The sequence below is a fragment of the Sus scrofa genome, chromosome 14 (assembly GCF_054392235.1).
Source record: "Sus scrofa isolate SSC_HxYL_T2T_F1_AM1 chromosome 14, Sscrofa_HxYL_maternal_Yorkshire_Landrace_v2.0, whole genome shotgun sequence".
Classification (NCBI taxonomy): Eukaryota; Metazoa; Chordata; class Mammalia; order Artiodactyla; family Suidae; genus Sus; species Sus scrofa.
In genome coordinates, this window is record NC_139396.1 from 128,694,433 (window position 1) to 128,718,337 (window position 23,905).

The 23,905-nt window shown below is 40.9% G+C and overlaps 1 protein-coding gene and 1 pseudogene across 1 annotated transcript in view; one reads left to right on the plus strand and one right to left on the minus strand.

Moving 5' to 3' along the window:
• The first annotated feature begins 223 nt into the window (after positions 1 to 223).
• The window catches only part of CYP2C35 (cytochrome P450 2C35), a 42,367-nt gene continuing 18,685 nt past the window's right edge, over positions 224 to 23,905 (plus strand). The window contains exons 1-7 of the mRNA XM_084994989.1: positions 224 to 419; positions 9,678 to 9,840; positions 10,000 to 10,149; positions 13,807 to 13,967; positions 17,003 to 17,179; positions 18,020 to 18,161; positions 20,692 to 20,879. Of these exons, the coding sequence (XP_084851115.1) occupies positions 252 to 419; positions 9,678 to 9,840; positions 10,000 to 10,149; positions 13,807 to 13,967; positions 17,003 to 17,179; positions 18,020 to 18,161; positions 20,692 to 20,879 (1,149 nt within the window). The 5' untranslated portion in view covers positions 224 to 251. The remainder of the gene's footprint in view (positions 420 to 9,677; positions 9,841 to 9,999; positions 10,150 to 13,806; positions 13,968 to 17,002; positions 17,180 to 18,019; positions 18,162 to 20,691; positions 20,880 to 23,905) is intronic.
• On the minus strand, positions 6,379 to 7,832 carry LOC110256679 (tyrosine--tRNA ligase, mitochondrial pseudogene; annotated as a pseudogene).

The following is a 23,905-nucleotide window of genomic DNA, read 5'->3' on the forward strand; positions in this document are numbered from 1 at the left end:
TGTTAGCCTGGGCTCCACCCCATGCCTATTAAAACAGAATGTTTCTGATAAGGCACTGGAACAAGGGCAAGAGCAAAGAACACCACAGTTTAATCTTCATCACAGAGCCAAGGTCCTTTCAAAAGAGATTAAAGTAGACCTAGCTGACTGTTCACTTTATGAGTCAGAGAGTCAAAAATTAATAGCAGGACTGTTATAAGAAAAGCTTTAGATTCAGGCTCACAGTTGTCTAAGTAAGAAGAGAGGGCATCATGGATGGGGCTGTGGTCCTGGTGCTCTGTCTCTCCTGTCTGCTTCTCCTCTCACTCTGGAAACAGAGTTCTGGGAAGGGGAAGCTCCCGCCTGGCCCGACTCCTCTCCCAATTCTTGGAAATATCCTACAGTTAGATGTTAAGAACATCAGCAAATCCTTAAGCAACGTAAGTATGTTCTACATCCCTTTGGATTTCAAAAGGTAAGTCAACAACAACTTTTAAATGAAATATATTTAGTAAAATATATTAAAATAATTTCTTTTTGTCTTTTTAGGGCCACACCCATGGCATATGTAGGTTCCCAGGCTAAGGGTCTAATTGGAGCTGTAGCTCCTGGCCTACAGCCACAGCAGCAGCAATGCCAGATCTGAGCCATGTCTGTGACCTACACCACAACTCACAACAATGTTGGATCCTTAACCCACTGAGCAAGGCCAGGGATCGAATCCACAACTCCATGGTTTGTAGTCGGATTTGTTTCCACTGTGCCATGATGGGAACTCCCAAAATGTGTCATTTTAAAACATTACTCCTGTGGCAGAACTAATTTTGATCTGCTATTGTCAAGAATAGTGGAATAACATGGTAGAATCAAAATAATAAATAACATGACAAAAGATGAAGGTTCCTTCCCTTTTTTTTTCTTCCTTTTGCATTTTGGGGCTGTACCTACAGCATGTGAAAATTCCAAGGCTAGGGGTTGAATAGGAGCTGCAGCTGCCAGCCTATACCACAGCCACAGCAATATGGGATCTGGGCCGGGTCTGAAAATTACACAATAGCTCACAGAAACACCACATCCTTAACCCACTGAGTGAGGCCAGAGATTGAACCAGCATTCTTATGGACACTAGTTGGCTTTGTAACCCGCTGAGCCACAATGGGAACTACAGGTCTTTGTATGGTAGAATCAAAATAATAATGTCAAAAGAATAATAATAAAAGGCAAGCATTCCTTCCCTTCTTTGTTTCATCACCATTGGCTGAAGGTAAATGGCAAGGGAAGTGTTTTGTGATTAGAGAGTTCACTCAAGAAGGCACCTACCCTATAAACTTTGTGTTGTTTTCCAAACAGACATGAAAATTGGACTTCTGTGAGGGAACATTTTTTGCCTGATGTTAAGGAAATAGCGGGGGATCAGGACAAGTATGAGCAAATGAAAGAAAAAAGTAATCAGTCAGGGCTAGCTGGATGGTAACAAAATCCTTTTGGATTCTGCACAAAGCTACTGTGTGTGGCCAAGAATGCAAGAAATTGTCCTTCCATGAGATGCTGCATGACCTGGCACTGCCTCTGTGATGCTTGCATTATGTTTTAGTAAGACCAGCAGATTTCAAACTGGACAGGGCATTTGAGATATCTGGGGTGGTTTTTAAAAATATAGATTTCTAGCTCTTATCATTACTGAGTCAGAATCCCTGTGGGATGAGCTTTCGAGTGGTCCTGAAACAGTCAGTATCCAAGGTAGTCATGGGAACAGATTGCTCAAGCATCAGAGGTCAGCGACACAGTGTTGAAACTTGGTATTTCTATTTATTACCTGTGAGACACTGGAAATAAATAGGAAATTCTTTGAACCTTAATCTCTTCACCCATAAGACAGAGTAAAGAAACTTAGCTCAAAGTAGTGATATGATGATTAGTAATAATCTGAGCACCAATTGCCCAGGCCATGGCCTGGGACCTCAGAGGTTATTATTAATCACCATCATATGTATCTTTTAAAAATCTTTTATTGAAGTATAGTTGATTTACAATATTGCATTAATTTCAGAGTGCAGCATAGTGATTCAGTTTTTTTCCAGAGCAGATTATATTCCATTATAGATTATTATAAGATTTTTTAAAAATAAAAACAGGGTGAAGGCTTATTATTTAAAGACAAATATCTGTATACACACACATACTCCTAAAGGCCTTCAGGGGCTGAGAGAAAGGTTTAGAAAATATAGATATTTTACTACAATTCCACAGGTAGTTCTTACTACAAATTACAAGTTGTAAGAGAAATTATATATTGAAGATACCAAAAAATTTAAAGTAACGACATGTATGAAGGGATATTGGCAGGAACAATATGGCTGTGTCTTTTATATTTAGCTACTGCTACCTATTTACTAAGAAACAAAAGGTTCAGCACCTGAACTCAACATATACAGATTCAGGAGCTCCCATCATGGCTCAATGGTTAACGAACCCAACTAGCATCCATGAGGACACAGGTTTGAGCCCTGTCTTCACTCAGTGTGTTAAGGATCTAGCATTGCCATGAGCTGTGGTGTAGGTTGTAGACGTGGCTCAGACCTGGCATTGCTATGGAGGTGGTGTAGGCCAATGGCTATGGCTCTGATTTGATCCCTAGCCTGGGAACCTCCATATGCCACCATATGGCCCTAAAAGACAACTGAAGAAAACAAAACAAAAGAAAAAACCCCCAAACATAAACAGATTCAGTCTGATATAATATGGTACCATTTTCAATACCTCTTCATAGAATACAAGCTTCCTGGAGTTCCTGCTGTGGCATAGTGTGTTAAGACCCCAACTGCAGGAGCTCAGGTCACTGCAGAGGTTTGGATTTGACCCCTGGCCTGGTGTGGGGGGTTAAGAATCTTCAGCTGAGGCATAGGTAGCAGCTGTGGCTTGGATTCATTCTCTGGCCTAGGAACTTTCATATGCCCCAAATATGGCCATAAAGTTAAAAAAAAACCTAATGAATACGTGCTACCAAAATGTTTGTTAGCACACTTTCAAATCACCCTGCTGAAATTCCCATCATGACATAGCAGAGAAAAATCCGACCAGGAACCATGAAGTTGCAGGATTGATCCCAGGCCTTGCTCAATGGGTTAAGGATCCATAGTTGCCGTGAGCTGTGGTGTAGGTTGCAGACATGGATCAGATTCCTCTTGCTGTGGCTCTGGCATAGTCCAGTGGCTACAAGTCCAATTAGACCCCTAGCCTGGGAATCTCCATATGCCACTGGTGTGGCCCTAAAAAGACAAAAAAGACCAAAAAAAAAGACAAAAAATTTTTTAAAAAATCACTCTGCTATCATCAAACATCAGTTTTGAATTTATACCCATCCATGACTTACTTATTTCAGATAGATCAGATAACTGCTATTCTAGTCTAGCTTTTTGAATTTGTAAGGGGAAAAAAGAAACATACAATGCACCTTTCTCCAGTGTATCAAACACATTTCAAGCTGAAAATGTTACCTGATATAGTGATGCACTTGCTAGTACCACAAACCTTGTACAAAGAAAAACAGAGGCAAGGGAAGTATGGAAAGAGAAAACCTTTTGTTGGTCCTCAAACTGAGTGAAGTTCTGAAATGTAGAGATGATCTCTGACATCATAATGGACACCTGTATGTTCTTGCTATGTAAATGACGTTGCCAATATGAAGTGATATTACAGTGTGTCAACAAATAAATTCTTCCTAACTTGACCTGCATATGGAAGTTTCCAGGTTAGGGGTTGAATTGGAGATGTAGCTGCCAGATAACCCCACAGCCCTGCCAATGACAGATCCCAGCCGTATCTGTGACCTACACCACAGCTCAGGGCTACGCTGGATCCTTAACCCACTGAGTGAGGTCAGGTATTGAACCCAAGTTCTCATGGATACTATTCAGGTTCATTACCACTGAGCCACAGTGGGAAGTAATAAACTATAGCTTTGTTAACAATTAAACCTACTTCAGAATATAGCAATACAGCTTAAACTGTATGAACATTGTATGACTTTTTTCCAAATAGTTTTTTGTACATGACATAAGTATTATTACATCTCTATTTCTGCATATGAAGATAGTGACTTGCTCCAAGTAATCCAGGTAGTAAATGGCTAGAATCTGAATCTAAAGCCATGCTTTGCTGCCTGTCAGATTTTCTAGAACAAACCTCACTGTAAACCATTTTATGTGTGTGTTTGTATTTCACATGATTCTCAGGGAAAAGATGGGTGTTATCATCTTGATTTTTCAGATGTTGGAAACAGTTCTTGAGGAGCAACTTGCATAATGAATATAGAGCTTAATTTACTAAATCCTTTTTTTTAAGTGCTGCACCCACAGCAGCAGCATGTGGAAGTTCCTAGGGTAGGGTTTGAATTGGAGCTACAGCTGTGGCCTACACCACAGCCACAGCAACATGGGATCTGAGGCGCATCTGTGAACTTCACCACAGCTCATGGAAATGCCAGATCACCCACCCAGTGAGCAAGGCTGGGGATCAAACCCGCATCCTCATGTGTGGATGAGGGTGGGATTTTTTTCTGATGTGCTACAACGAGAACTCCCAACTAAGTCTTGATTCTAAATCCTTTAATTTGACCTGAACCTTTTTATTCCTTTTATCTTTTGATGCTCTCATATGATTACATTCTATTTTATCTTGTTTGTTCCTTAACTTTTCAGTTTATCTCAAGTAGCAATCGCTTGGGGACATAATTTGACAATTAAAACTGAAAGCTCATAAATTTATAAAACATTCCTACATTTTTTACTAAGTAAGAAAAAATCCATGGCTGTGAGTGATTGTAATTATTCAGAAACAAAGGCAATGGACTGGAAAACTGATTAAGAAACTTTCTGAAAAATCAAGTCAACTTAGGCATTTTTGTTCTTTTTTTGAAAAGAAACCATTTCTCCTGTAATTTCTAATGCCAATTATGTCGTCTTTTATCTTTTTTCCTTTTTAAAGGAGATCTGTATTACTTTCATAAACAAACAGCAAAAATCCAGTGAGATATACAGCTGTTATAAGGGTACCCCAAATTACTTTCCTTTATCCTTTAAAATTTTTTTAACTTATTTTTTATTGTTATTTCCCCCAACATAATTTTTTCCCACTGTACAGCATGAGGACCCAGTTACACATATATGTATACATAAATTTTTCTCCCATTGTCATGCTGTGTTATAATTATCTAGACATAGTTCTCAGAGCTACACAGCAGGATCTCATTGTAAATCCATTCCATGAGCAATAGTTTGCATCTCTTCACCCCAAGCTCCCAATCCTTCCCACTCTCTCCCTCTCCCCCTGAGCAACCACAAGTCTATTCTCCAAGTCCATGATTTTCTTTTCTGTGGAAAGTTTCATTTGCACTGGATATTAGATACCAGATATGTGTGATATCATATGGTATTTGTCTTTCTCTTTCTGACTGAATTCACTCAGCATGAGAGTCTCTAGTTCCATCCATGTTGATGCAAATGGCATTATGTCGTTCTTTTTTATGGCTGAGTAGTATTCCATTGTGTATGTATACCACATCTTCCGAATCCAACCATCTGTCAATGGACATTTGGGTTGTTACCAGCTCTTGGCTATTGTGAATAGAGCTGCAATGAACATGCGGGTGCATGTGTCTCTTTTAAGTGGAGTTTTGTCTGGATATATGCCCAAGAGTGGGATTGCTGGGTCATATGGTAGTTCTATATATAGATTTCTAAGGTATCTCCATACTGTTCTCCATAGTGGCTGTACAAGCTTGCATTCCCACCAAGAGTGCAGGAGGGTTCCCTTTTCTCCACACCCCCTCCAGCACTCGTTATTTGTGGACTTATTAATGTTGGCCATTCTGACTGGTATGAGGTGCTACCTCATGGTAGTTTTGATTTGCATTTCTCTAACAATCAGGGATGTGGAGCATTGTTTCTAGTGCTCGTTGGTCATCTGTATATCTTCCTTGGAGAAATGTCTCCAATATATCCAGTGAGATATACACCTGTTATAAAAGTACCCCCAATTTCTTAGACTACCTTTTTTTCATTGTTCCTCCTCATCTCCAAAAGAGCAAGAAAGGCAGGATAGCAAAGACAGCATTTAGTTTTTCAAGAAGACTAATTATTGAAAGAGATTTACCCCAGAAATCATGCTTTCCTATGACAGTCCTTGATGTTTAAGTATCAGGAAATAAAATATCCCACTATTACACAAACATAAGCAGCCTATGTAAATAATGAAATTACTCATGCTGTGAGGCCTAGAGTATATTCCATTCTCTGCTGTTTGATTTGCCTAAGCGAAGATGTAAGTTCATATGTCTTGAAAACAAACTATGTTAAGTCTGAGCCACCAGAAGGATTTTTCAACCAAGTTGAAGCCATTTTAGAAACCCCTCATTCCTATTTTAAGTAATGAAAGTCCATTCTTAAGAATATGTTGTCCAATAACTAAAACACTCTGAGGACTTGTTACTTGTCTCTGATTTATACTGACTTTGCTTTCTGTCATCAGTTGACACCCTGGGGAATGGCATTTTCTTTGCTGCATGCATCTAGAGAGGCTGTTCCAGGGTCAAGAACTAATTCGGAAAATGAAGCTTGTTTCAACAACTCTGTTGACTCTTGATCAGGCATGAGCTCCAGGGCATCTATGCTGCTTTGATAAAGGGCTTGTGTAGACCTTTTAGCTGAGTCCAGTCCTTCTTGTCCATGAACAAGCTTTGTTACTTCTGTAGCCAAGTCCTTTCTGAGGGCCCTGCTTTTCTGGCTCTTTGACATGCAACCACATTATGGTCAGTTTCTGGAAGTGGCATAAAAGTCAAGAGCTTCAGGTACCTTTCTACCAAATTATTCTCCTGTCTCAAAACATGGATACAATTCACATGTATAACCCAACAGTAGTACAGCCAGCATTCCCAGTTTTCCTCCAGTTGTATTTGTAATCAGAGGTACAGAGAATCTAAAAGTGTCTTCTCCTGTCAACTTGTGGATGACTCGGATCTGGACATGATATTACCCAGGTGATCAGATCCACCCCATTGGGCCTGGCATCCATAACCCTGGAACAGGTAACAGAAATAGTAGGCTTGGAGCACCTGGTATAAATACTTGGCCAAACTCATTCCTCCTGGATCTTAAGTTGAGTTGGCCCACTCTGCACCTCAGCAGTGAGCCCATGAGGAAGTGGCTGCCCACTGTGGCTAGGAAGTCCCCCAGGAGCTGCTTCTGGTACTAGGCCAAAAGGCCCAGCACCTTGAAGCTGCCCCAGGTAAATCCATTAAAGAAGAACTCCCAGTGACTAGCCACCCAGGCCTGGAGCCCTCAGTGCAGGGTTTCACATTGCTTTGCATGCTCTCTGAGTGCAGAGCCCTCCCCTGTGCATGCTGGGCAGAACCCCTGCTCTTGCCATCCAGAGGCACAGTGGCACCTCCCACCGGTGTGATCACCTTGTGGTTCACTTCTGAGATGGAAACAGGCCCAAGGGCACCAGCCAGTCAATTGTGTGAAGCGAGACAGTGTCAAAGCCTCTGGGGAATGCTGCCCACCATTCCCTGCTCAGAGAGCCCCTGGTTCTCTATCTTGGCACCCCTCTTGGGGGAAGAACTCCTTGAGCAGCCCCCAAGTGGCCTGCAATGCGAGCAACCCCTGATCAGTGGAGAGGGGTAGAGTCTTGACCTGCTTGGGATAGCAAACCACCACACAGGGAAATGCACTCCAGTATGGGCACCAGCATCTTGGTGGAGGTCTGTAAAAAGATAGCAAATATAAGTATCTGTGCCATGAAGTAAATCCTTGTTGCTTACCTTTTACATGTAGTAGTTTGCATGTTAATCCCATACCTCTAATTTGTCCCCCCTCCCCTCTTTGGTAACGATAAATTTTTGTGAGTCTGTTTCTTTTTCTTTGCTTCTTCTTCTTTTTTTTTTTTTTTTGGCCCTGCCCACCACTTGGGGAAGTTTCCAGGCCAGGGATGGTACTGTGCCTCAGCAGCGACTCAAGCTGCTTCAGTGACAACGCTGGATCCTTAACCCATTGTACCACAAGAGAGCTCTTTTTAATTTAATTTTCATTTGTGTCATATTTTAGATTCCACATATAATGATGTCATATGGTATTTGTCTTTCTCTGTCTAATTTACTTGGTGTGATAATCTCTAGGTCCATCCATGTTGCTGCAAAAGGCATTATTTCATTCTTTTTATTGCTGATTAATATTCCATTGTACACATGTACCACGTCTTCTTAGTTTACTCATTTGCTTATGGACATTTAGGTTGTTTCCATGTCTTATTTATTGTAAATAGTGCAGGTATAAACATAGACATGCATGTATCCTATTCTTTTTTAAGGGCCACACCTGTGGCAAATAGAGCTTCCAAGATTAGGGGTTGAATTGGAGCTTCAGCTGCTGGCCTGCACCACTGCCACAGCAATGCCATATCTGAGCTGCATCTGTGGCCTGTGCTGTGGTTTGCAGCAAGGCTGGATCCTTAACCCAGTGAGTGAGGTATCAAACCCACATCCTCAAGAATACCATATCAGGTTCGTAACCTGCTGAACCCCAACAGGAACTCCATATCTTTTTACCTGAGAGTTTTCTCCTGATATATGCCTAGGAATGGGTCTGCTGCACCATATTATATGGCACTTCTATATTTATGTTTTTGAGGAACCTCCATATTGTTTTCTATAGCAGCTGCACCAATTTACATTCCCTCCAACAGTGCAGAGGGTTCTCTTTTCCACACCCCTCCAGTGTTTGTTAATTGATGACTTTTTAATTTTTTTGGCTGTGCCACAGCATACATGAATTCCTGGGCCAGAGATTAAACCTGTGCTACAGCAGTGACCCAGGCCACAACAGTGACAATGCCAGATCCATAACTGCTAGGCCACCAGGGAACTCCCTGTAGACTCTTTATTGATGACCATTCTGACCAGTGTGAGGTGGTATCTCACTGTAGTTTTGACTTGCTTTTCTACAATATGCCTAAGCCAGTTGTTTGTTGATGGGGACTTGGGTTGCTTCCAAGCTGTGGCTGCTGGAAATAGTGGTGCTATTAGCACTGGGGTGCAGGTAACTTTTTGAATTACAGTTTTTTTTTTTCTGGATATGTACCCTGGAGTGGAATGGCTGGATCATATGGTAGTTCTATTTTTAGTTTTTAAAGGCATCTCTATACAGTTTTGTACAGTGGCTGTAGAACTTCACATTCTCATCAACAGTGTAGGATGGTCCCCTTTCCTCCATACCCTCTCCAGCATTTATTGTTTGTAGACTTTTTGTTGATAGCCATTCTGACTGGTGTTAGGTGGTCTCTCATTGTGGTTTTGATTTGCATTACTCTAATAGCAATGTTGAGCAACTTTTCTTGTGTCTGTTGACCATCTGAATCTCTTCTTTGAAAAAATGTATATTGAGGTCTTCTGCTTTATTATGTGGAGATATGTTCCCTCTCTACCCAATTTGGTCACGGTTGTTTTTTTTTTTTTTTTTTTTTTTAAGTCATGAATGTATGTTGCTTTTTCACCATATTTATATGTAAGATCCAGAAATGCTTGAAGTTATGTATGTCAATAAAAACTTCAACAATACAATGTTGATCGCAGTCTTAACCATGAGTAAAATAGATGAAATTGTGACTTCTTTTGCTAATATTTGCATTTTCTTTCCATTTCCCAGCTCTCAAAAGTCTATGGCCCTGTGTATACCGTGTATCTTGGCTTGAAGCCTGCTGTTGTGTTGCATGGCTATGAAGCAATGAAAGAAGCCCTAATTGATGCGGGAGAGGAGTTTTCTGGAAGGGGCAATTTCCCAATGGCTGAGAGAGTTAATAAAGGGCATGGTAGGTGTGCATTTTCAGCATTAGTAATGGGGGTGGGGAGGTTGAAAAATTTTGAAGAGTCCCCTAGAAGAGCTTGGTCCATCTGTGAGGAGGCCAAGTGTCAGCTCTGTCCTCCCTGCCTGGGACCTCCCTCCTAGTTTCTCTTTCCCCTCCTGGTAGGAATCCTCTTCAGCAATGGAAACAGATGGAAGGAGACCCGGCGCTTCTCCATCATGACCCTGCGGAATTTTGGGATGGGGAAGAGAAGCATTGAGGAACGCATTCAAGAGGAAGCCTGCTGCCTTGTGGAAGAGTTGAGAAAAACCAATGGTGGGTGAGGCTGTGATCTGTAACTCTGACCTTAACAGAGTGCTCGCTCTCTCTCTCCTGTGATGTCTTTGGAGACATTTCCGGGCAGTCACATCTTCCATATGGGCTGTGGTTGTTGGCCCTTGTGTGGAGGAGGAGGGTGTGAAACAGAGCCAAGGGAGCTTTTGTGTATCTGCGTTTCTTGTTTTTGTACCCTTATGATGGTGCACACAGTGTGGATTGAAATGTCATTTAATCCTATTCTGTTTTGAGCTCTTTGCTTTCAATCATTATGTCATACAGGGGGAAGGTTTTAAGTCTCATTTTTTTTTTTATTTTTTTTTTTGTATAGAGGATGGTGTTTTTCCCATGGTGTAAATGTGGGTTATCTATTCCAGAACATTTCACCAGGGAATACTTGTCAAGTGGACAGGGTGGGAATGCCCTCATCATGCCCTATGGAGTGTGAAACAAATGACATGTGCTTTAACTTAATTGGGCTATATTTGTTTGGTCAGCCTCACTTATGTGTCTGAGGCTTTCTTCTGAGACCCATTGCCTGCTGTTCTGGCTAGTAGTGATAGTTTTAATTGCTTAGGTGTCCATTAGGGCAGATCTCATCAGTTGTGATTTCCATGTAAACAGATATTTTAAAATTATCAGCTTGAGTTATTTAATGTTGCTCCCTACGTACAGCATTGTTTTATTTATTTTTAAGACATTGATGCAAAAGCATAATCCTGAACATTACACAAATACCAGGTTATATAATAATTTAACTAGATTTCAACTAATATTAGTAATTCATGACCCTGCCTTCCCTATTACTTGCTTCTCTCTCCAGTGGTTTTGTGTGTGTGTGTGTGTGTGTGTGTGTGTGTGTTTAGGGCCACAAGTGCAGCATCTGGAAGTTCCCAGGACAGAGGTCAAATTGGAGATACAGCTGCCAGCCCACACCACAGCCACAGGAATGCCAGATCTGAGCCATGTCTGCAACCCATGCCGCAGCTCATGGCAGTGCTGGACCCTTAAATCAGTAAGTGGGGCCAAAGATTGAACCCACATCCTCATGGAGACTAGTTGGGTTCGTTTTCTGCTGAGCAACAATGGGAACTCACTGTTTTCAGCATTCATTATCTACCATATATATATATTTTTAGGGCCGCATGTGCTGGATATGGAGGTTCACAGGCTAGGGGTGGAGTCAGAGCTATAGCTGACGGCCTACACCACAGCCACAGCAATGCCAGATCCAAGCCACATATTTGACCTACACCACAGCTCATGGCAATGCCAGATCCTCAACCGACTGGGCAAGGCCAGGAATCAAACCCAAATCTTCATGGATATTAGTTAGTTTCATCAACTGCTGAGCCACAAAGGGATCTCCTAATGATAATGGTTTTTATTGTCTCTGTTTTATGGTATTTTGACATCTTTGGGGCCTTGCAGAACCAGGGACCAACTCTCTCTCTTAGGGTTAAATTCTGAGACAGAGCAAAACATCTTGTCTATACCATGGCTTTGATTTTTCAATTAACACATCCAAAACCCATACCCCCCCCTTCTTCCCCTCCCCTCACCTTCTTTGTGAAACCATTACACACCAAAACAATATTCTGCCTGCCCTCAATGAACCCAGGGACCACCAGGGTCCTATATCCTAGGGCCCTTTGAAATTAACCAAACTATCAATTCTAAACTTAGCCAGCCAACCTACTCTTCTTAGTTCATGTAGTCCATGAAAACCCCAGTAAAGGCTCTGTCCTGTGCTCTCTGCTTGTTTCTTCTGCCTCCTGGTCAACCTTGGTGCTTCCACCTGTGGCCCTGTGTGCTGTGCCCCCTCCTCTTGGGAAGTATGGGTAACAAACTTTTCATTGGCAGTCATTTCCTGATGTTGGCTTCACATCTGAACAAAAATAACCCCCTAAGGACATTTTAACACAATTGGATTGGGGGTTAGAATGTTCATGGCAATTTTTTTACCCCCTAGTGGCAGCTGTACTGACCTATGAAGTGCTTGTCATGATGAATCTGATTTTCAGTCTAGATTCTAAATTACCTGCTTCTTAACTCTCTCTCTCCAATGAAGTGAAAGATAAACATCATATTTTAGCTGTCCCACACACCGAAAGAAATCTCACAGACTTCTTGAATTATCCCCTACCTTCTAAAATAAGTTTTTCTAGAAGCTTAGTGAATGGATATGTTTCAGCTGAAAAGGAGCCTGGCAGAGGACCAGTTAACTATGTGGGATTCCTAGTATAAAATTCACAATCATTTCTTCTCAAGCACTTTGATATGTCACACAATTGCATTATGATGTGATTTTTTGCATATAAAATTTAGAAGGAGTTCCTGATAAATTAATCAAAAATCCAACTGCAGTGGCTTGGGTTGCTTTGGAGGTCCAGGTTTGTTCCCAGCTCCTGAACATCCATGTGCTGCCAGTGTGGCCATTAAAAAAATTGATCATTTATTTGACTATAGCAGTTTCATTTAAGTATTGGCCAATAAAAAAGAAAGCTCCTTTCCTCTGCTTTAATTATTTTATCTGTAAAGTGGTGGAATTGATCTATATTCAAAATTTGAAGAACATAAGGTATTCTGTTGGTTGTTATATTTAACAATATCCTAGAATTCCATAGAGGGAAGAATCTGTCCAAATAAGTGAAATGTGAGGGCTGAATGGTGGTGAGGGTCCCTGTTTCTTAAAGCAGGACATTGCTTTCCCACCCCACCCCTCGCCATATTGCAATAAAGAAACAAAAGGACTCCAGTTATCAATTTAACCTTCCTTGTTTGCCCTGTGACTTAAGTTTGAAGTGAAGAATTCTCATTTACTTTTGTTTTAGGCATACAAATCTTTGAAATCTGGATTTTTTTTTCTCTTTTTAGGGCTGCACCTGTAGCTTATGGAGGTTCCCAGCTGCTGGCCTATACTACAGCCACAGCAATGCCAGACCCGAGCCATGTCTGCAGTCTACACCACAGCTCATGGCAACACCACAGATCATGGCAACATCAGATCCTTAACCCACTGTGCAGGGCACAGATCAAACCTGTAACCTCATGGTTCCTAGTCAGATTCATTTCTGCTGCACTATGAGGGGAACTCTGGCAAACAAGTCTTAAAATTTGTGTTTGTATTAGTTTTTCTTCTCATGACTACATATATGGCTTTTTCTTGTTTTCACTATACTTTCAGATACTTGAAGTTTTCTCTCTTTAATCTTTTCCTTTCTTGATTCTACCAGTTGTTGCTTCAACTAGTCCCTACGTATAAAAGTTTTCAAGATCCTAATTAGTTCTTCCTTCCTACAGCAATGCTTAATTTTCTATGTGCTTACCAAACAGATATGATTCTTCACTGATAGATAACCTGAATTGTTGTATTAAAAACTGACACTGACTTTTTTTCCTTCTCTTCACAATAGCCAGCTCCTTGGGTCAAGGCAGTGATGTACACAGAGTATTTGGAGAATAATTGTTAAACAAACTAGGATTGGGTGGTCAATTCATGTTTAAGGGAAAAGTGATGCATTGATTTTAAGGATGCTGAAATTTTTGCTGATGAGGGAATTTCTAGGTAGACATTACTTTAGAGATTACTTTAGAGATACCTATTATCCACAAAGAAGTTTTATATATGTTTTTAATTGTGTTTTAAATCTTTAGCTTCACCCTGTGATCCCACTTTCCTCCTGGGCTGTGCTCCCTGCAATGTGATCTGCTCCATCATTTTCCACAATCGTTTTGATTATACAGATCCAAATTTTCTTACCTTGTTGGAAAAATTTAATGAAAACTTCAAGATTATGAGCACCCCGTGGATGCAGGTGAAGTCAACATTCTCTTTTCCTGAATTGTTAGTGCTCTTCTCTTTGATAAGTTCAAAATTCTGTATGGACTGCTCTTGGAAGTGATTGGGAACTACTTATTTTGTGTATTACAAAGCAGTAACTCTGAGAATAAGATTCTCCCCTTTCTGTGTGTGTGTTTTAACTTGCTATAGGTTTTCCTTTTTCTTTCTGCTTTATGTAGGCTATAACTTCAATTTTTTTGGCTGTGTGTGCAGCATGCAAAAGTTACAGGGCCAAGGATCAAACCCCAGCCACAGCAGTGACAACACCAAATCCTTAACTGCTGGGCTACCAGAGAACTTCCTGTTTATTTGTTGACTTTTCTAAACTATTTTGGCACAGTCTCTCTCTCTCTCTCTCTCTCTCTCTCGTTGTGTGTGGTCTCTGAAATAGCTGTTCCTTTAGCTTAAGTTCAACTAGCATCTGGATAGAGACAGCATTAAATGTGAGGAGCCAAAAAAAAAAAAAAAAGACAGATAAAGAGAGAGAGATGGGGAGAGAGAGAGAGAGAGAAAGGAGGAAAGACAGAAAGAAAAAGATAAAGGAAGAGAGGAAGAAGGGAAGTTCTCTTTGTGGCTTAGTGATAACGAAACCAACTACTATCCATGAGGATGTGGATTCTATCCCTGGTCTTGATCAGTGGGTTAAGGTTCTGGAGTTGCCCGGAGCTGTGCTGTAAGGTCTTAGTTGCAGCTCAGATCTCACATGGATGTGGCCATGGCTGTGGCTGTGGCCTGGAACTCTGATTCAACCCTTGGCCAGGGAGCTTCCATATCCCACAGGTGTGGCCCTTCAAAATGAACAAACAAACAAACAAAAAACAAAAAAGGAAAAGGAAAGGAATGAAGGAATGGAAGGAAGGAAGAGAAAGGAAGGAGGGAAGGAGTGAGGAAATAACTCTCAGATGAGCTCTGTGCTGGGGCACTCATTATAGCCTCAGCCAGGCTGTTTTGGACTCTGTCTTGGTCTTCCCCTAGTGCTTGTACTGAGCCTAGAGATCAGGCAGAGGTGAAAGCATAGTGTCTTCTCAGGACATTTTGTGCTTAGCTTTCTAAATTCCTCAGTTCATGTGGGTGCTTTTGAATGTCCTAATTTCCCAAGGCCCTCCCTTTTCAGGGGCTGGGTTGGATGCTCTCTCCTATGCCTTAAGTGTAATTGTTTGCCCCCAGTGGTTGCAGGTTTTTATTTCATCTTGCTAGGTTTGCGCAACATCCCTGCTGCAATTCCAACCCTGAGTTTTAAGTTAGCAGAAACAAAAGCAGGGGGCTGTGTCAGCCTTGCAGGTAGCCTCAGAGAGGTCAGAACACAGACACACAATTCTTTGTGAGTGAGGACTGTTTTGGTTTCTATGGAACCAGGAACCAAGCTCCCATCCCGCAAGCCACCTTTGTTGGGACCACTGCCAAGCCAGGGAGGGAGGTGGGACAAATGGCAGAAAAAAGCCACAAATCTTTCTTGCCATTTAAAGTTGTCTGTTTCTCACTTCAGCATTCCTGTGATAGCTGTAAACTTTTGTGTTTCTGACAAGTTCTGACAAGTTGATTGTGACAGTGTTTGCTTGATTTTCTGACATATTTTGTGGAGGGATTGACCTTTAGAGCTGTCTACTACACCATTCTTGCTGATGTTATTCTGTGCAGTGAATGTTTGAACATCACAGCCTTGCCTTAGCCTCATACATAGCATAGTGTCATAGAGTGCCTATTTGAGAAAGATGACAGAGCCTTTGTTTTATAGACAAGAAAGGAAATGCCTGAATATAAAGCTGGAATTCAAGCCTATTCACTCTCTGGCTGTGGTTTTCCCACTACTCCTCCAAGTCTAGCTTCCATTATCTTCTTTGATGATGGCCCAAAAGCATGGCCATAGCCCTCAGTGGTCAGCCAGACCCTTCCTGAAAGGCTTCTGTTGCCCACAAGGCTTGTCCTCCAATGACCCTTAGTGACTTCTTCGTCACATTCCTTCGCATAAGTATCCTAATTTAGGAAGGAGAATCGGTCTTTCAAGGAAGAGACTGTTTGTGAACACAGATGCTACCAGGGAACACTGACTAGGGCAGGGGTGTAGCTAGTTGGGAATGTGGCTGACAAGGTAATTCGGCCTGGGATGACAGAACTGGTTTTAGGGTGTATGAGCCTTAACTAGACACCACAGTTTTGCCCTGTGCTGAGCCAATGTACTCTACTGAAATAAAGTCACGCGATCTTGGAAAAGTCATTTACCTGCTCTGGTGCATAGGTCCTTTATCGATAAAATGCTGAGTTGGGTTTTGTGTCCTATTTGCATCCCTCTGAGTTATAAAAATAGTGATTCTGTTTCGGAGGCTGCTTGATAATAGTAAAAATAGCAGGGAGTGGCTTTGTGTTCTACATCAGGCTACCCAAACTTTCCTAACCTGTTTCCTTATGTATAAAATGTGAATCATAGTCATTCATCTCATTCTGTATTTCAGGGTTGTAGGGAAGAGTTCATGTATAAACTGAGAGAATTGACATGCAGATATTTTAATATCATATGTTTGATTATATGACTATAGGAAAAGACTATCAACTTTCATCATCTAGTCAGAATGTTCCCCATGAAATATCTCTATCAGCATAGAGAATCACTTTGAAAAAAGTTTTTTAGCACCACACCTGCAGCATATGGAAGGTCCCGAGCTAGGTGTTGAATCAGATCTACAGCTGTTGGCCTATGCCACAGCCAGAGCAGCACTGGATCTGAGCCATGTCTACAACCCACACCATAGCTTTGTGGCAAAGTGGGATCCTTAACTCACCGAGTGAGGCCAGGAATCAAGTCCCCACACTCATGGATACAAGTCTGGTTCTTAGCCTACTGAGCCACATTGCAAACTCCCAATACTTACTTTATATGTACAATGTAAAAGGCTCCCCCTGAAGACAGAGAGCATTTTGTGTTCGTCTCAGTTTTTAAACAGGCTTGGCCTATGGTATACATGTCTCCAAGATATATTTTTAGATTACTAAATGTATTCTTTAATCTTTAAGGTCTGCAATACTTTCCCTGCTCTGATTGACTATCTCCCAGGGAGTCATAATACAGTGTTTAAAAATTTTGCATATGTGAAAAGCTATATTTTGGAGAAAGTAAAGGAACATCAAGCATCTCTGGATGTTAACGACCCTCGGGACTTCATTGATTGTTTCCTGATCAAGATGGAAAAGGTAAAATGTTAATGACAGATTGATTATCTGTTTGCCTAAATTTTTTGATTCATGGACTATTTCTGTACTTATTAGGAAAGTTTAAATGGTTAGGCAAGAAATGCTTGACTAGCACTTTATGGGTTTTTTAATATTTTTTTTTTTAATTAAAGTATGGTTGATTTACACTGTTGTGCCAATTTCTGCTGTACTGAAACACACACACGCACATATATATTTATACATTCTTTTCCTTGTATTATCTTCCATCATATGACCAGCACTTTGGATGCCTATGTGTGCATGGATCTGAATTGAGCACCATGGGAGGTTTAAAATTGACTTGTTGGACTTCCCTGGTGGTCTAGTGGTTAAGGATCCAATGTTGTCACTGTGGTGACTCAGGTCACTACTGTGGAATGGATTCAGTCTCTGGCCTGGGAACTTCCGCATACCCTGGGAATGGCCAAAAAAAAGAATTAAGTAACGTTAAATGGTTAAATAACTAGGATACCTGAACCCTATTTGTTAGATACTAATAGGCCATCTGAGAAGAAAGAGGATGTACATCTCAGGTGAGATGGAAATACAAACAAGTGAGAAATACAGAGTGTTGAGCCATAAAAGGAAGGTGGATGTGATCACTTCACACAGCATGTGGGAGAATGAGAAGGAAGAGTTAAAGCTGGGTGGGCTTCCTGTCTGTCCTGAAGTTTGATGTAGAGCTTCAAATATTTGCAATAAGTCATAGGGGAGGGAATTTCAGATTGGTTTACTTAACTTTAACAGTGCGTTATTTTGGATTGGTTGCAAGTATACATGCTGGCAAAGTATCAGATAATCACATCTAATCATTGCTAGGAAAAACACAATCACCAGATGGCGTTTACTTTTGAAAACTTGATAGCCACTATATCTGACTTGTTTGAAGCTGGGACAGAGACAACGAGCACCACTCTGAGATATGGGCTCCTCCTGCTGCTAAAGCACCCAGATGTCACAGGTATGACCAACATGGTGGGCGGGGTGATTTCAGCAGAGCGGTTGGGAAGACATGGAGAGAGGCCTCCATGTTATTTCATTAGAGATGCTTTATTTTTGAAATTTCTGTGCCACCAACTACAAGTTGTCCAAATGTTAAGAAAAGGATAAAAAGAAGACAAGTTTGTGCAACAGGGGAGGAAGAATCCAAACAGGGAATTCAGCATGAGAAATAGCAAAGTCACTAAAGGAATGGATTTCATAAATAAAAATTCTGGATAAATGTCTGGACTTCATGAGAAGGGATTTGCAGCAGGCATGGCCAGCAAAAATTGGCCTAGGATTGAATATTAGTTTTCTTGAGAAGAGTCCTCTTTTCTTGTCTTTGTCTTTATTGTTTGTTTGTTTTTGTTTTTTTGGACCACACTGGCAGTATATGGAGACTCCCAGGCTAGGGGTCTAATTGGAGGTATGGCTCCCAAGCCTCTGCCACAGCCACAGCAACACCAGATCTGAGCCAGGTCTGCAACCTCTACCACAGCTCATGGCAATGCCAGTTCTTAACCCAGTGACCAAGGGCAGGGATCAAACCTGCAACCTCATGGTTCTTAGTCAGATTCATTAACCACTGAGCCATGAGGGAAACTCTGAGAAGAGTCCACTTGGAATAGTATGTATGTGTTCTGAAGAAACCTTGCCTCATTCTTAATATGCAGCCTTCTAATGCTAGGGTAGGGTAGAGAACTATATTTGTTGAGGTACAGCAAAAATTCTAGAAATTTGGTGAGAAAGCCTGAGAAAATTTCCACAGTCTGGCAGGTATTTTATTTATTTATTTATTTATTTATTTATTTATTTATTTATTTATTTATTGTCTTTTTGCTATTTCTTTGGGCCGCTCCTGCAGCATATGGAGGTTCCCAGGCTAGGGGTCTAAACGGAGCTGTAGCCACCAGCCTAAGCCAGAGCCACAGCAACGTGGGATCCGAGCCTTGTCTGCAACCTACACCACAGCTCACAGCAACGCCGGATCGTTAACCCACTGAGCAAGGGCAGGGACCGAACCCACAACCAGTCTGGGAGGTATTTTAAAAGATTAGACTCAGAGTTCCCGTCGTGGCGCAATGGTTAGCGAATCTGACGAGGAACCATGAGGTTGCAGGTTCAGTTCAGTCCCTGCCCTTGCTCAGTGGGTTAAGGATCCGGCATGGCCGGTGAGCTGTGGTGTAGGTTGCAGACGCGGCTCGGATCCCACGTTGCTGTGGCTCTGGCATAGGCTGGCGGCTACAGCTCCGATTCCACCTCTAGCCTGGGAACCTCCATATGCCATGGGAGTGGCCCAAAGAAATAGCAAAAAGCCAAAAAAAAAAGATTAGACTCAGAAAAAAAATATGCTATTTAGAGAGAAGATATGCCTAAAAGAGTTTTATCCCTTTTTAAGCAACTTTATTTTTTCCAGTTTTATTGAAATATAATTAACAAATACAAATTTATATATTTAAGGCGTGCAAAGTGATGATTTCATATATGGACAAATTATGAAATGATTTCCACAATCAAGCTTATTAACGACTCTAAGCAAACTTCAAGGATGTAATACAGCATTGTTAACTATAGTCACCATGTCGTAATTATATCCCCAGAATTTATCTTATAACTGAAAGTTTGTACCCTTTGACTGACATTTCCCCATTTTCTCCTCCCCCAGCCTCTGACAACCACCCACTTCCTTCTTTGTTTCTATGAGTTTGACTTTTTTATTTTTCATTTTATTTTGGTCCTTTTAGGGCCGCACCTATGGCATACCAAGGTTCCCAGGCTAGGAGTTGAATTGGAGCTGCAGCCACCTGCCTACACCTCAGCCGCAGAAATGCCAGGTCTGAGCCATGTCTGTGACCTACACCAGAGCTCACCGCAACACCGGATCCTTAACCCACTGAGTGAGGCCAGGGATTGAACCTGCATTCTCATGGATACTAGGTAGATTTGTTTCTGCGAGCCATGACAGGAACTCCGGGTTTGACTTATTTAGATTCCACATAAAAGTTAGATCATGCAGTTTTTGTCTGTTTGAGTCTGGCTTACTTTGCTTAGCATAATATCATCCAGGTTCACTCATGTTGTTGCAAAAAGCAGAATTTTCAACTTTATTGGCTGCATAATATTCTCTATATACACTGTCTTTTCCTTATCTCTTTATCCATTGACAGACACTTAGGTTGTTTCTGTATCTTGGTTGTTGTGAGTAGTGTTGCAGTGAACACGGGAATGCAGATACCTATTTATCATTGAAGCATTTTATTATTTCTATTTGTATTAATCCTTATGCTGATATGTAGGTGTGTATAGATTGATCTCAAAGCCTGCCTTGTGTGAAAGTCACTTGTACCTATAAATAGACAACTCAGTCTCTGTGTCTAGATGTACTTCTGAGCATGTGAGTGATGTTTGTAATGATGTTGGAACACCTTGGTAGAGCTCCATGTGTCCCTGAATTGGTATGCTAATATGGTATAGCTCTTTTTCCATCAGTCTTACTTGTGTCTTACCAGCCAAAGTGCAGAAAGAGATTGACTCTGTGATTGAGAGACACCGAAGTCCTTGCATGCAGGACAGAAGCCGCATGCCCTACACAGATGCCGTGGTGCATGAGATCCAGAGATACATTGACCTGATCCCCATTGGCCTGCCTCACGCAGTGACCAGGGACATTAAATTCAGAAACTACCTCATCCCCAAGGTAAGATTTGTTTCAGTGAGCTCAATGCTCTTAAAGTTCCCATGTTCACAGTATGGTTTCAATTCAGTAGATGAGAGAATTGCAAAAATCATATGTGTGGTGGGGTGATGGGTTTTTTGGTATTTGTCATTTGTGGCTATGAGTTTTTATTTTTTATTCTTTTTTAAATATTATTTTTTATTATTATAGTTGGTTTACAATGTTCTGTCAATTTCTGCTGTATAGCAAAGTGACCCAGCCATAAACTACATACACTCTTTTCTCATATTATCCTCCATCATGTTCTGTCAGAAGTGATTAGATATAGTTCCCTGTGCTGTAGAGCAGGACCCCATGCTTATCCAATCTAGATGTAGTACTTTGCATCTAATAATCCCAAACTCCAGGTCCATCACTCTCCCTTGCCCTCCCCCTTGGCAGCCACAAGTATGCTTTCCATGTCCGTGAGTCTGTTTCTATTCTGTAAATGGGTTCATTTGTTCGATTTTTTACATTCCATGTGTAAGTGATATCATACGGTATTGTCTTTCTCCCTCTGACTTTCTTCACTTAGTAGGAGAGCCTCGAGTTGCATCCATGTTGCTGCAAATGGCATTATTTTGTACTTTTTTAATGGCTGAGTAGTATTCCATTGTGTATCTGTACCACATCTTCTTGATCCCTTCATCTGCCAATGGACATTTGGGTTGTTTCCGTGTCTTGGCTATTGTGAATAGTACTGCAGTGAACATGTGGGTGCATGTGTCTTTTGCAAGGAAAGTTTCTTCGGGATACATGCCCAAGAGTGGGATTGCTGGATCATGTGGTAGTTGTATATTTTTGTTTTCTGAGGAACCTCCATACTGTTTTCCATAGTGGTTGTACCAATTTACATTCCCACCAACAATGTAAGAGGGTTCTGTTTTCTCCACAGCCTCTTCAGCATTTCTTTGTAGTCTATTCATGATAGCCATTCTGACTGGTGTAACTTAGTATGACATTGTAGTTCTGATTTACATTTCATTGATAATTAGTGATGAGCATTTTTTCCTTTGCATATTGGTAAAATTGTCTATTTAGGTCTTATACTCCTTTTTCAATTGGGTTTGGTTTTTTGCTGTTGATTGTGTGAGTTATTTGTATGTTTTGGAGATTAAGCCTTTGTAGGTTACATCATTTGCAACTATTTTCTCCCATTCCTTAGGTTTTCTTTTGGGTTTTTTAAATGGTTTCCTTTGCTGTGCAAAAGCTTGTAAGTTTGATTAGGTCCTTTGGTTTATTTTGTTTTAATTTCTAATGCTTTGTTTGGGAGACGGACCTAAGAAAACATTTGTACAGTTGATGTCAGAGAAAGTTTTCCCTGTGTTCTCTTCTAGGAGTTTTTGTTTCTTTGTTTGTTTTGTTTTTTTGCTTTTTAGGGGACATATGGAGATTCCCAGGATAGGGGTCGAGTTGGAGCTACTGTTGCTGGCCTACACCACAGCCATAGCCATGCCAGATCCGAGCCATTTTTGTGATCCACACCACAGCTCATGGCTCTTCTAGGACTTTGATGGTGTTGTATGGAATTTTAAGGTGTTTTGTCTTGTGTATCAGTCTTTTTTGTTGTTGTTGTCCTTCTAGGGCCACACCTGCAGCATATGGAAGTTCCCAGGCTACAGGTTGAATTGGAGCTGCAGCTGCCAGCCTACACCAAAGCCATAGCAAAGCCAGATCTGAGCCATGTCTGCAACCTCCTTTGTAGCTCATGGCAATGCCAAATCCTTAACCCACTGAGAGGAGCCAGGGATCGAACCTTCATGGATACTAGTCATGTTTGTTACTTCTAAGCCACAATGATAACTTCATGTTTAAGTCTTTAAGCCATTCTGAGTTTGTTGTTGTGCATGGTATGAGGGTGTGTTCTAGTTTCATTGATTTACATGTAGCTGTCCAGATTTTCCAGCACCACTGGCTGAAGAGACTGTTTTTTTTTCCTCTTTTATATTCTTGCCTCCTTTATTCAATATTCATTGACCCTAGGTGTCTAGGTTTATCTCTGGGTTCTCTCTTCTGTTCCATTTGATCTATATACCAGTACCACGCAGTCTTGATTACTGTAGCTTTGTAATATTGTCTGAAGTCTGGGAGAGTCCTGCTTGGTTTCTTTTTCCTCAGGATTGCTTTGGCAATTCTGGATCTTTTATGGTTCCATATACATTTTTGGATTATTTGTTCTAGTTCTGTGAAAAATGTCAGGGGTAATTTGATAGGGATTGCATTAAATCTGTAGATTTCTTTGGGTAGTATGACCATTTTTAACAGTATTAATTCTTCCAGTCCAGGACCATAGAATATGTTTCCATTTCCATGAATCCTCTTTAATTACCTTCATTAGTGATTTATACTTATCAGCACATAAGTCTTTCACTTCCTTGGTCAGGATTATTCCTAGGCATTTAATTGTTTGGGTGGCGATTTTTAAGAAGTATTGTAATTTTATATTACTTTTCCAGTATTTATTTCACTGTTAGTGTACAGAAATGCAACTGATTTCTGAATTTTAATATTATATCCTGCTACTTACTGAATTCATTGATCAGGTCAAGTAGTTTATGTGTGGAGTCCTTTCAATGTATAGTATCATATCATCTGCATAGAGTGACAGTTTTACCTGTTCTCTTCCACTTTGGAAAGATTTTATTCATTTTGTTTGTCTGATTACTATGGCTAGGACTTCCAATACCATGCGGAATAAAAGTGGTGAGATTGGGCATCCTTGTCTTATTCCTACACTTGATCTTAGCCAAAAGGCCAAGAAGCGATCCTTGTTTTATTCCTGATTTTAGTGGGAAGGCTTTCAGCTTTTCTCCATTGAGGGTTATATTAGCGGTGTGTTTGTCACAAGTGGCTTTTATTATGTTAAGATATGTTCCCTCTATACCCATTTTGGTAAGAGTTTTTAATCATGAGTGGATGTTGGATTTTGTCAAAAGCTTTTTCTGCATCTATGAAGATGGTCATGCAGTTTTTGAGTTTTCTTACTGTGGTGTAGACATTGATTGTTT